Here is a 12686-nt window from a genome sequence, read left to right on the forward strand (position 1 = left end):
GCTGTCTTAGGATGTGCCCTCGCTGGCACTCTCGCTGATCTGGGACCTGCCTGGGTGAGACCCTGCTTGGCCCTCTGGTGTTCTTAGGGCCTCTGGTGTTCTTAGGGCCTCTGGTGTTCTTAGGGCCTCTGGTGTTCTTAGGGCCTCTGGGGTTCTCTGGGCCTGGAGCCTCCAGGGTGGCTAGAAGTGGATGATTCTACAGCTCTGCTAAGGCAGGCCTTTGGCACTACAGAGACATAGAATAGAATGGTACTTAAGTGATTTAAGGACATTTATCTTTTGCCATGCTCCCAGTCCAAATTCGCACAGATACCACAAAACACACTTTTTAGCAGGAACACAGGGTCAGCTGCCCTTAGAGCATTTTAGGGGTTAAGAACTACCTTGACTACTGACTAGGCTACCTACCGAGATCATCCTCTGGTCTCTTCCTCTTAGAGGATTTTAGGGGTCAAGAACTACCTTGACTACTGACTAGGCTACCTACCGACATCATCCTCTGGTCTCTTCCTCTTAGAGGATTTTAGGGGTTAAGAACTACCTTGACTACTGACTAGGCTACCTACCGACCTCATCCTCTGGTCTCTTCCTCTTAGAGGATTTTAGGGGTTAAGAACTACCTTGACTACTGACTAGGCTACCTACCGACCTCATCCTCTGGTCTCTTCCTCTTAGAGGATTTTAGGGGTTAAGAACTACCTTGACTACTGACTAGGCTACCTACCGACATCATCCTCATCCTCTGGTCTCTTCCTCTTAGAGGATTTTAGGGGTTAAGAACTACCTTGACTACTGACTAGGCTACCTACCGACCTCATCCTCATCCTCTGGTTTCTTCCTCTTAGAGGATTTTGATTTGATCCCATGTTGTTTGTGCTCCATGACCTCCAGGCTGGTTATGAAGGGAATGTTGAATCTGTCTAATTTACAATGTGTAATTCTAGAATTGTTTCCATGGCCTGAAAAAGTTATAGTTACTGAATTTACCTCAAGATTTGAAAATACATTTTGGCTCAGTAATTCTGCTATCTCTCTTTCTAGTGTTGTGTGTTAGCTTATAACCCCTATACTCGTCCTTTCCTGAGTTAAACTATAAGGCATGGATAGCTCAAGGAGGAAGTGAAAAAGAAAGAGAAAGAGAGGAAGACAGTGAAACCGAGACAGAGAGAGACATTGATGACACGTTGCCTGTAGTCTAGACCAAACAAAAGGGGAAAGATTCTCTGACTAAAAAAATCTCACTTAAATGAACAGGGAACTTGTAACACTCTGCTGACATAGGTGGAGTAGTGAAAGTTTACATTTCCTGATAAATAAAAAAAAGTGTGGCCTGTGAGCAAAAAGAAAGTATGGCCTTTGTATGGACATCCCGTTGTTGTCAAGTTTGGTTGTGTAGTACCAAATAGTCTTCTTCTCCTCCTTCTTTCGTTCACTACTGTCTTTCATGACTACTGTGTGTTCCATGGTTGTCATGGCGCCATGAGGTCATCTGCTTGTTTTTTTTTTTGTCTTGCTGGAAGATCCAATTGCGGCCAAGTTTCAGCCTCCTGGCTGAGGCAACCAGGTTTTGGGCTAAAACGTCCTACTGGATAAAGTTCATGATGCCATTGACGTTAACAGAGCCACAGGACCAGTGGAAGCAAAATAGCTCCATAACATCAAAGATCCACCACCATAATGTATAGTAGGTATGTTTTTTCCCCAGCATATGATGCCTCTTTTCGATGCCCAGCCCACCACTGGTGTGCGTGGCCAAAGAGTTCTAATTTCATGTCACCTGACAACAGCATCAAATCAAAATCAAATCAAACTTTATTTGTCACATGCGCCGAATACAACAATTCAACATGTTTAGACCTTATTGTGAATTGCTTACTTATAAGCCCTTAACCAACAGTGCAGTTCAAGAAGAGTTAAACTAAAGTAAAAAATTATAAAAAGTAACACAATAACAAGGCTATATACAGGGGGCACCGGTACCGAGTCAGTGTGGAGGCTATATACAGGGGGCACCGGTACCGAGTCAGTGTGGAGGCTATATACAGGGGGCACCGGTACCGAGTCAGTGTGGAGGCTATATACAGGGGGCACCAGTACCGAGTCAGTGTGGAGGCTATATACAGGGGGCACCGGTACCGGGTCAGTGTGGAGGCTATATACAGGGGGCACCGGTACCGAGTCAGTGTGCGGGGGTACAGGTTAAAGGTCATTTGTACATGTAGGTAGGGGTGAAGTGACTAACCATAGATAATAAGCAGCGAGTAGAAGCAGTGTACAAAACAAATGTGTGTGGGGGGGGGGGGGGGGGTGTAATAGTCCGGTGGCCATTTTATTAATTGTTCAGCAGTCTTATGGCTTGGGGGAGCCTTTTGGTCCTACACTTAGCGCTCCAGTACCACTTGCCTTACGGTAGCAGAGAAAACAATTTATGACTTGGGTGACAAGAGTCTCTGACAATTTTATGGGCTTTCCTCTGACACCGCCTATTGTATAGGTCCTGGATGGCAGGAAGCTTGTTGTACTGGGCCATACGCACGACCCTCTGTAGCGCCTTGCGGTCAGATGCCGAGCAGTTGCCATACTAGGTGGTGATGCAACCGATCAGATGCTCTCGATAGTGCACCTGTAGAACCTTTTGAGGATCTGGGGACCCATACCAAATATTTCAGTCTCCTGAGGGGGAAAAGGTTTTGTTGTGCATTCATCACGACGGTCTTGGTGTGTTTGGACCATGATAGATTGTTGGTGATGTGGACACCAAGGAACTTGAAACTCTCGACCCGGTCCACCACAGCCACGTTGATGTTAACTTTTAACAGGGCACACCTGTTAATTGAAATGCATTCCAGGTGACTACTTCATGAAGCTGGTTGAGAGAATGCCAAGAGTGTAGAAAGCTGTCATCAAGGCAAAGGGTGGCTACTTAGAATAATTTATTTAGATTTGTTTAAAAACAAATTGGTTACTACATGATTCCATATGTGTTACTACATGATTCCATATGTGTTACTACATGATTCCATATGTGTTACTACATGATTCCATATGTGTTACTACATGATTCCATATGTGTTACTACATGATTCCATATGTGTTACTACATGATTCCATATGTGTTACTACATGATTCCATATGTGTTACTACATGATTCCATATGTGTTACTACATGATTCCATATGTGTTACTACATGATTCCATATGTGTTACTACATGATTCCATATGTGTTACTACATGATTCCATATGTGTTAATATGTGTTACTACATGATTCCATATGTGTTACTACATGATTCCATATGTGTTACTACATGATTCCATATGTGTTACTACATGATTCCATATGTGTTACTACATGATTCCATATGTGTTACTACATGATTCCATATGTGTTACTACATGATTCCATATGTGTTACTACATGATTCCATATGTGTTACTACATGATTCCATATGTGTTACTACATGACTCCATATGTGTTACTACATGATTCCATATGTGTTACTACATGATTCCATATGTGTTACTACATGATTCCATATGTGTTACTACATGATTCCATATGTGTTACTACATGATTCCATATGTGTTACTACATGATTCCATATGTGTTACTACATGATTCCATATGTGTTACTACATGATTCCATATGTGTTACTACATGATTCCATATGTGTTACTACATGACTCCATATGTGTAAGTTCATAGTTTTGATGTCTTCACTATTATTCTACAATGTAGAAAATAGTGAAAATAAAGAGAACCCCTTGAATGAGTAGGTGTGTCCAAACTTTTGACTGGTACTGTATGTGGACCATAGTTGGTTGTACTCGGACGTACAGAAAAACAAATACAACACCATCAACACTGTTCGGCTCGCATTTTCCTGTAGTCCACGATCAGCTCCTTTGTCTTGCTCACATTGAGGGAGAGGTTGTTGACCTGGCACCACACTGCCAGTCCAGGATCCAGTTGCAGAGGGAGGTGTTTAGTCCTAGGGTCCTTGGCTTAGTGATGAGCTTCGTGGGCCCTATGGTGTTGAATGCTGAGATGTAGTCAATGAACAGCATTCTCACATAGGTGTTCCTTTTGTCCAGGTGGAAAAGGGCAGTGTGGAGTGTGATTGAGTTTGCGTCATCTGTGGATCTGTTGAGGCGGTATGCAAATTGGAGTGGATGCTGTTGATGTGAGCCATGACCAGCCTTTCAAAGCACTTCATGGCTACCAATGTGAGTGCTACAGGGCGGTAATCATTTAGACAGGTTACCTTTGCTTCTTTGGGCACAGGGACTATGGTTGTCTGCTTGAAACATGTTTGTATTACAGACTCAGTCAGGGAGAAGTTGAAAATGTCAGTGAAGACACTTGCCAGTCGGTTCGCACATGCTTTGAGTACACGTCCTGGTAATCCATCTAGCCCCGCGGCTTTGTGAACGTTGACCTGTTTAAAGGTGTTCCTCACATCGGCTACCGAGAGCGTTATCACACAGTCATCCAGAACAGCTGGTGATCTCGTGCATGCTTCAGTGTTGCTTGCCTCGAAGCGAGCATAAAAGGCATTTAGCTCGTCTGGTAGGCTCGCGTCACTGGGCAGCTCGCGGCTGGGTTTCCCTTTGTAGTCCGTAATAGTTTTCAATCCCTGCCACATCCGACGTGCATCAGAGCCGGTGTCGTAGGATTCAATCTTAGTCCTGTATTGATGTTTTGCTTGTTTGATGGATCGTCTAAGGGCATAGCAGGATTTCTTATAGGCGTCCGGATTAGTGTCCTGCTCCTTGAAAGCGGCAGCTCAAGCCTTTAGCTCGATGCCTGTAATCCATGGCTTCTGGTTGGGATATGTACGTACGGTCACAGTGGGGATGACGTCGTCGATGCACTCATTGATGAAGGCGATGACTGAGGTGGTGTACTCCTCAATGCCATTGGATGAATCCCTGAACAGATTCCAGTCTATGCTAGCAAAACAGTCCTGTAGCATAGCAACCGCGTCATCTGACCACTTCCGTATTGAGAAAGTCACTGGTACTTCCGGCTTTAGTTTTTGCTTGTAAGCAGGTATCAGGAGGATATAATTATGGTCAGATTTGCCAAATGGAGGGCGGGGGAGAGCTTTGTATGCATCTCTGTGTGTGGAGTAAAGGTGGTCTAGAGTTTTTTTCCTCTGGTTGCACATGTGACATGCGGGTAAAACTGATTTAAGTTTTCCTGCATTAAAGTCCCCGGCCACTAGGAGTGATGCTTCTGCGTGAGCATTTTCTTGTTTGCTTATGGCATTATAGAGTTGGTTGGGAGCGGTCTTAGTGCCAGCATCGGTCTGTGGTGGTAAATAAGACGGCTACGAATAATATAGATGAGAACTCTCTTGGTAGATAGTGTGGTCTACAGCTTATCATAAGGTACTCTACCTCAGGCGACCAATACCTCGAGACTTCTTTATTATTAGACATCACACACCAGCTGTTATTGACAAATCAGTTCCAATCTAAGTGCCAATGCCATTTAGCAAACTCCAGGAATTTACATTTGTTGGATGACATGATAATAGAGCTCTTTGGCCATGCACACCAGTGGTGGGTTTGGCATCGAAAAGAGGAATCATATACAGAAAGTAACTTCATTCCTATGCACGCACACACACACACACACACACACACACACACACACACACACACACACACACACACACACACACACACACACACACACACACACACACACACACACACACACACTTACTATCTGACTTTTGTTTTCATTCTCTAGTTAGTCATTGGTGGCAGTGTAGTAGCATTGAGCATTGAAAGTAAGGGTCTTTCCAAGCAGTAGAACTGTCTTTGGCAGTGTAATGTATCTGATGTGTGTAATAGTCCCTTTATTACCAAAGATAACTTATACTTATTTATAACTAACCCAAGATAGATCATCTGTTTCATTTACAGTGTTAGCAAATGAAGCTTTGTAGGCAGAACAAGCAAGGAGGTGGGAAAAGCCAAGCACGAGCTAGTGAGATCCTATTGGCGCTTTGTATTTGCATATTTCCGTCAGGGAACGCCACCTCTGTGAAGTGCGCGTGTGCACAAACTCAATTCGACCTTGCACCTCTTCTAAACAACGCAATTTTTAAAAACTGGCAAAGTATCAAGTCTATAAAACTTTGTGCACTGTGTTCGTAACAGATTCTAGTTTTGGGAGCAGAAAAATGTATTGAGATCAGATGTTTCATCGATGAGACAGCAGAATGCCGGCCCAGTTTCACCCAGTTCCATCCTCTTCCACTACCCGCGACTGGACTTCCTTTAACTACAATATTTTAACTACAATATTAGCCCAGGGAGGAGCGAGGAGAGGGACGGAAGCTATACTGTTACGCTGCGTAACAGTATAGCTTCCGTCCCTCTCCTCGCTCCTCCCTACTGTTACGCTGCGTAACAGTTATTAGCGCGCGCTAACTAGCCAGCCATTTCACTTCGGTTACACCAACCTCATCTTGGGAGTTGATAGGCTTGAAGTCATAAACAGCCAGCCATTTCACTTCGGTTACACCAACCTCATCTTGGGAGTTGATAGGCTTGAAGTCATAAACAGCGCAATGCTTGACGCACAATGAAGAGCTGCTGGCAAAACACACGAAAGTGCTGTTTGAATGAATGTTTACGTGCCTGCTTCTGCCTACCATCGCTCAGTCAGATACTTAGATACTTCTATGCTCAGTCAGATTATATGCAACGCAGGACACGCTAGATAGTATCTAGTAATATCAAAAGTGCCTATAAGAACATCCAATAGTCAAAGGTTAATGAAATACAAATGGTATAGAGGGAAATAGTCCTATAATTCCTATAATAACTACAACCTAAAACTTCTTGCCTGGGAATATTGAAGATTCATGTTAAAAGGAACCACCAGCTTTCACATGTTCTCATGTTCTGAGCAAGGAACTGAAACGTTAGCTTTCTTACATAGCACATATTGCACTTTTACTTTCTTCTCCAACACTTTGTTTTTGCATTATTTAAACCAAATTGAACATGTTTCATTATTTATTTGAGGCTAAATTGATTTTATTGATGTATTATATTAAGTTAAAATAAGTGTTCATTCAGTATTGTTCTAATTGTCATTATTACAAAAAATATGGCCGATTAATCGGTATCGGCTTTTTGGTCCTCCAATAACCGGTAGCGGTATCGGCATTGAAAAATCATAATCGGTCGACCTCTAATGAGGATAATGATTGATGATGATGATCGTGATGATGATCTCTGTCTGTTTATAGGGAGGAGGTTCAGCAGAACTGTGTTCGTTGGAAAAAGAAGTTCTCCTTCGTCTGTAAAATGAGTGCCAATCCTACCACTGGAGTCCTGGACCGATGCATCTGCAGGGTTTCTGTACGCAAGGTAACTACATCTCCCATCAACCCCTGCTCTAGTAATTTACCCTGCTAAATAATGGCGCTGTCCATTCTGTAGTGTTTTAACCTGCCAAATAATGGTACTATCAATTGTCTAGTGTTTTACCATACCAAATAATGGTATCGTGTAGACAACATTGAGGAGATATTTTCCTAGTGCAAAACAGCAGTGAGAAAATGTTGCCCTGCTGTAGTGTCTTTCTAAAATGTTATGCTTATTTTGGGCAACTTTTACTTACTGCGTAAGCTTTTTTGCCCAGGCTCTCTCTGTCTCAAAAGTGCCGCGTAGTTACATTTATTAACCTGTTATAAGAAAATGAATCTGTAGTTACTCTGGTATTAAGCATACCTTGTTAATGGAATCCTTCTCCCTTACTTTTTATCTCCAACTCTGATGTAAATGAGACGTTCCCAGACTTTTCACACACCTACTACACACTAGATCAACTTTGACAGGTGTTTTTCAATGCATTTTTTGCAGTCAGCGTAGAAGTTCTATGGACCCTTTTATATGTTTTGTTGTTTACTTTACGCTCTTATTAGCGACAATGCTAGCTACAGTACATTTGACTCATTTAGCAGACGCTCTTATCCAGAGTGACTTACAGTAGTGAGTGCAGACATTTTCATACTTTTTTTGTACTGGTCCCCCAAACCCACAAGCCCTGGCGAATCAAACCCACAAGCCCTGGCGAATCAAACCCACAAGCCCTGGCGAATCAAACCCACAAGCCCTGGCGAATCAAACAAGCCCTGGCGAATCAAACCCACAAGCCCTGGCGAATCAAACCCACAAGCCCTGGCGAATCAAACCCACAAGCCCTGGCGAATCAAACCCACAAGCCCTGGCGAATCAAACCCACAAGCCCTGGCGAATCAAACCCACAACCCCTGGTGAATCAAACCCACAAGCCCTGGCGAATCAAACCCACAAGCCCTGGCGAATCAAACCCACAAGCCCTGGCGAATCAAACCCACAAGCCCTGGCGAATCAAACCCACAAGCCCTGGCGAATCAAACCCACAACCCCTGGTGTTGCAGGTGCCTTTCTCTACCAACTGAGCTACACGGAATCTACTGTACTCCTCCCTGTGGTGTTACCATGGTATCAGCAAATATGAGGATTGAGAAAAGTGACTCTACCTTTATTGTGTCAGTAATGACTGATTGGAGATCAGGGTGAAGAATCACACAGCTCAGTATCTGCTACTATGACATGGAGTCGTCAGAACTCAGATCAGTTCATCTGTAGGGAGTGGGGACACTATAATGTAATGCATGTAAACTGTTGTTAACGTCTCAGCTATACACTTTGTGGTTTTATGAGGCACCTTTTCTTCTCGTGTAGCATACAAGTGCCCACTGTTAAAACCACATTCTGTAAGATTATTCAGAATGAAAAGATTAACACGATCGTTTATAATCAAACTTTTCAAGTGGTTCCTTCCTTTAATTTGTTTAGTCTCCTAGTGTTTGAATGCACTTGAAATAGACTGTAGACTATAGAAGGAAAGAAAGTGTGTTTCTTCTGAAAGTGTTGGCAGCACACATGAGTTTGTGCTTCAGGTATTTAATCTGCTTCTTCTTGTCATTGCAGGAGCTTAAAGGAGGAAAGACGTTTTCAAAGGTATGAAGACAAAACAATGTTGCCATCTAATTTTTCAGCATACCTCCACTACTTTAGTGGGTAGATCAGCTTTAACATTACTGATAGATTGTGGCTTCCATCAATGTTATTGTCTACATCATTTCCAATACCCCATATATATTTTTTGTACATTTTTTACTATTTTCTACATTGTAGAATAATAATGAAGACATCAAAACTATGAAATAACACAATATGGAATAATGTAATTTGCAATTTATATATATATTTTTTTCTTCATTTTTAATCCCAGGCCCCAGTCCCCGCAGGAGGCCTTTTTCCTTTTGGTAGGTCGTCATTGTAAATAAGAATTTGTTCTTAACTGGTTAAACAAAGGTTAAATACAAAATAAGATAAATAAAAAAACTTCAAAGTAGCCACCCTTTGCATTGATGACGGCTTTGCACACTCTTTGAATTCTCTCAACCAGCTTCACCTGGAATGCTTTTCCAACAGTCTTTAAGGAGTTCCCACATATATTTTGATTTGTTTAACACTTTTTTGGTTACTACATGATTCCATATGTGTTATTTCATAGTTTTGATGTCTTCACTATTATTCTACAATGTAGAAAATAGTAAAATAAAGAAAAACCCTTGAACGAGTAGGTGTTCCAGGCTTTTGATTGGGTTTTCCCCTAACCCTACCACCCCTCCCCTAACCCTACCACCCCTCCCCTAACCCTACCACCCCTCCCCTAATTGGAGTAAACAAATGGACAACAACACTTAGTCTTCTTCTTCCAGTTTATACAAACTATATACATTTTATGGACTCAGTATATTTTACAATGGTTATCTTGTTTGGTTTTTAGTCCAATCCCTCTCTCAAGACCATCCAGTTTGAATTTTTATTTGACATATATTTTTCAACTGTGCTGTTTCACAAAAGTTCTGAACTTATACAGTGCCTTGCGAAAGTATTCGGCCCCCTTGAACTTTGCGACCTTTTGCCACATTTCAGGCTTCAAACATAAAGATATAAAACTGTATTTTTTTGTGAAGAATCAACAACAAGTGGGACACAATCATGAAGTGGAACGACATTTATTGGATATTTCAAACTTTTTTAACAAATCAAAAACTAAAAAATTGGGCGTGCAAAATTATTCAGCCCCCTTAAGTTAATACTTTGTAGCGCCACCTTTTGCTGCGATTACAGCTGTAAGTCGCTTGGGGTACGAACAGTGTTTGTGTGTTAGAGTGTTTTACAGTACATTTTACAGCCTCAATAACGGTAAAACCGCTGTGGTAAAAGAAAGGTCATTGTAAATTAACATTGTGACAAAACATTGTGACACAGGATGCTGTGACCGCTGTGGTAAAAGAAATGTCATTGTAAATTAACATTGTGACAAAACATTGTGACACAGGATGGGACTTTTGGGGATGTTGGGAAAATAGGACAGTGACATGGACCTTATTTTCCATCCATAGTGTTTATAGTCTATAGGGTTACTTTTATTCCCCTAACCTGTTACTTTTATTCCCCTAACCTGTTACTTTTATTCCCCTAACCTGTTACTTTTATTCTCCTTACCTGTTACTTTTATTCCCCTAACCTGCTACTTTTATTCCCCTAACCTGTTACTTTTATTCTCCTTACCTGTTACTTTTATTCCCCTAACCTGTTACTTTTATTCCCCTAACCTGTTACTTTTATTCCCCTAACCTGTTACTTTTATTCTCCTTACCTGTTACTTTTATTCCCCTAACCTGTTACTTTTATTCCCCTAACCTGTTACTTTTATTCTCCTTACCTGTTACTTTTATTCCCCTTACCTGTTACTTTTATTCCCCTAACCTGTTACTTTTATTCCCCTAACCTGTTACTTTTATTCCCCTAACCTGCTACTTTTATTCCCCTTACCTGTTACTTTTATTCCCCTAACCTGTTACTTTTATTCCCCTAACCTGTTACTTTTATTCCCCTAACCTGCTACGAAAAGTCCATTTTAAATAAGCTGTACTCTATCCAGTCAAAACCGTAACTAAGTCTGTGGATAGTGCCACCATTACCAACAGGCCCTTCGGATTTCTAGAAATTACTGACATATGGTAGCCTATTCATAGTGTCTATACTTGTGCTTCAGAAGAAGTACTGCATTAAGATATTATAACATCTTTAGTCTATTGCCACACACTGTTTAGTAGGAAAATGGATTGTCTTTTTTGACATTGAAAACAGTGCATGGGAACTGGGAAGCACTCTTAGTGGGAAGAGACAGGGCAGAGGCCAATCATGATTCTAGTGCTGATTATTGAAAAGGCATGTGACTGGTGGCCTTAAGGCACCAGTTTCTTTATCTGAGAGGAAAGTGTTTGGACATGGACCTCCCCTTGTCCATTAAAGAAGGAAATGTGTGTGTGTGTGTGTGTGTGTGTGTGCATGCTTGTGTGTGTGTGTGCATGCTTGTGTGTGTGCGTGCATGCTTGTGTGTGTGTGTGTGTGCATGCGTGTGTGTATGCTTGTGTGTGTGCGTGTGCTTGCGTGTGTGTGTGTTGGCCTGCGTCTCTGCCTGCCTGTGTCTGTGTGGATGTTATCATTGAGATTGTGCTTCCCTGTCCCCCTTGTTTCCTCCATATTTGCTGATCCCGTTCATCCGGGAAAGAGGCACTGTACCGGAATGTCCTCTGAATTAGCAGAGAGAGAGAAGAGAGAAGAAAGGTTTTATGTTGTGTGTATTGTTAGATACTAACTGCAATGTTGGAACTAGAAACACAAGCATTTAGTTAGATACTACTGCACTGTTGGAACTAGAAACACAAGCATTTAGTTAGATACTACTGCACTGTTGGAACTAGAAACACAAGCATTTAGTTAGATACTACTGCACTGTTGGAACTAGAAACACAAGCATTTAGTTAGATACTACCTGCACTGTTGGAACTAGAAACACAAGCATTTAGTTAGATATTACTGCACTGTTGGAACTAGAAACACAAGCATTTAGTTAGATACTACCTGCACTGTTGGAACTAGAAACACAAGCATTTTGCTACACCCGCAATAACATCTGCTAAACATGTGTATGTGACAAGTAAAATTAGATTTGATTAGAGATAAAGAGAGAGATAATGATACCCTCGGTCAGTTTGCTCTGCAATTCCACTAGGGCCACAGGGCCTGTGGCAGGGGAGTATAGGAGGTCTTTGGCATCTCTGGGTCTGTAGGCGTTTGACACCGAGGGCAAGAGGAAGATGACTGTGGAAAAGGACTATTAGTTCTCTAAGTTCTGATGTGTTTGCCCAGTCCTGCTTCCTCTCAGTAGTACAGGACAATGTCTGTCCAACTAACAGTAGTCTAGCTTGTCACTCAGACTCATGGCGCTCCAGCTCAGAGATGTGTGTCAGAGATGGAGTGGCTGTGTCTGTGCGAAGATACTAAGCTAACAGTTTGTGAATGAAAATGCTCCAATACATACAACTATTGTGGATCCAATGAGAAAAGGTTTGTGATCCGCACATTTGGTTGTGAAACCTTGTCTTCTGACCACGTCAAAGCAGTATGATAATATGTGGATTCTAGCGTGACTCACAGTTTAGATGACTGGCCAGACTGGTTGATTAAAGCCCTCAAAGGCAAAAGTCTGGGGGTGTAAAAAAACATATGTGAAAAAAAATCAA

The 12686-nt window shown here is 41.9% G+C and overlaps 1 protein-coding gene across 1 annotated transcript in view; it reads left to right on the plus strand.

Annotated features, from left to right (window-relative positions):
- LOC115147100 (early estrogen-induced gene 1 protein-like) overlaps positions 1 to 12686 on the plus strand; it is a 61517-nt gene that overhangs the window by 40830 nt on the left and 8001 nt on the right. The window contains exons 3-4 of the mRNA XM_029689105.2: positions 7278 to 7398; positions 9010 to 9039. Of these exons, the coding sequence (XP_029544965.2) occupies positions 7278 to 7398; positions 9010 to 9039 (151 nt within the window). The remainder of the gene's footprint in view (positions 1 to 7277; positions 7399 to 9009; positions 9040 to 12686) is intronic.

This window comes from Oncorhynchus nerka, linkage group LG19, assembly GCF_034236695.1.
Source record: "Oncorhynchus nerka isolate Pitt River linkage group LG19, Oner_Uvic_2.0, whole genome shotgun sequence".
In the NCBI taxonomy this organism is placed as follows: domain Eukaryota; kingdom Metazoa; phylum Chordata; class Actinopteri; order Salmoniformes; family Salmonidae; genus Oncorhynchus; species Oncorhynchus nerka.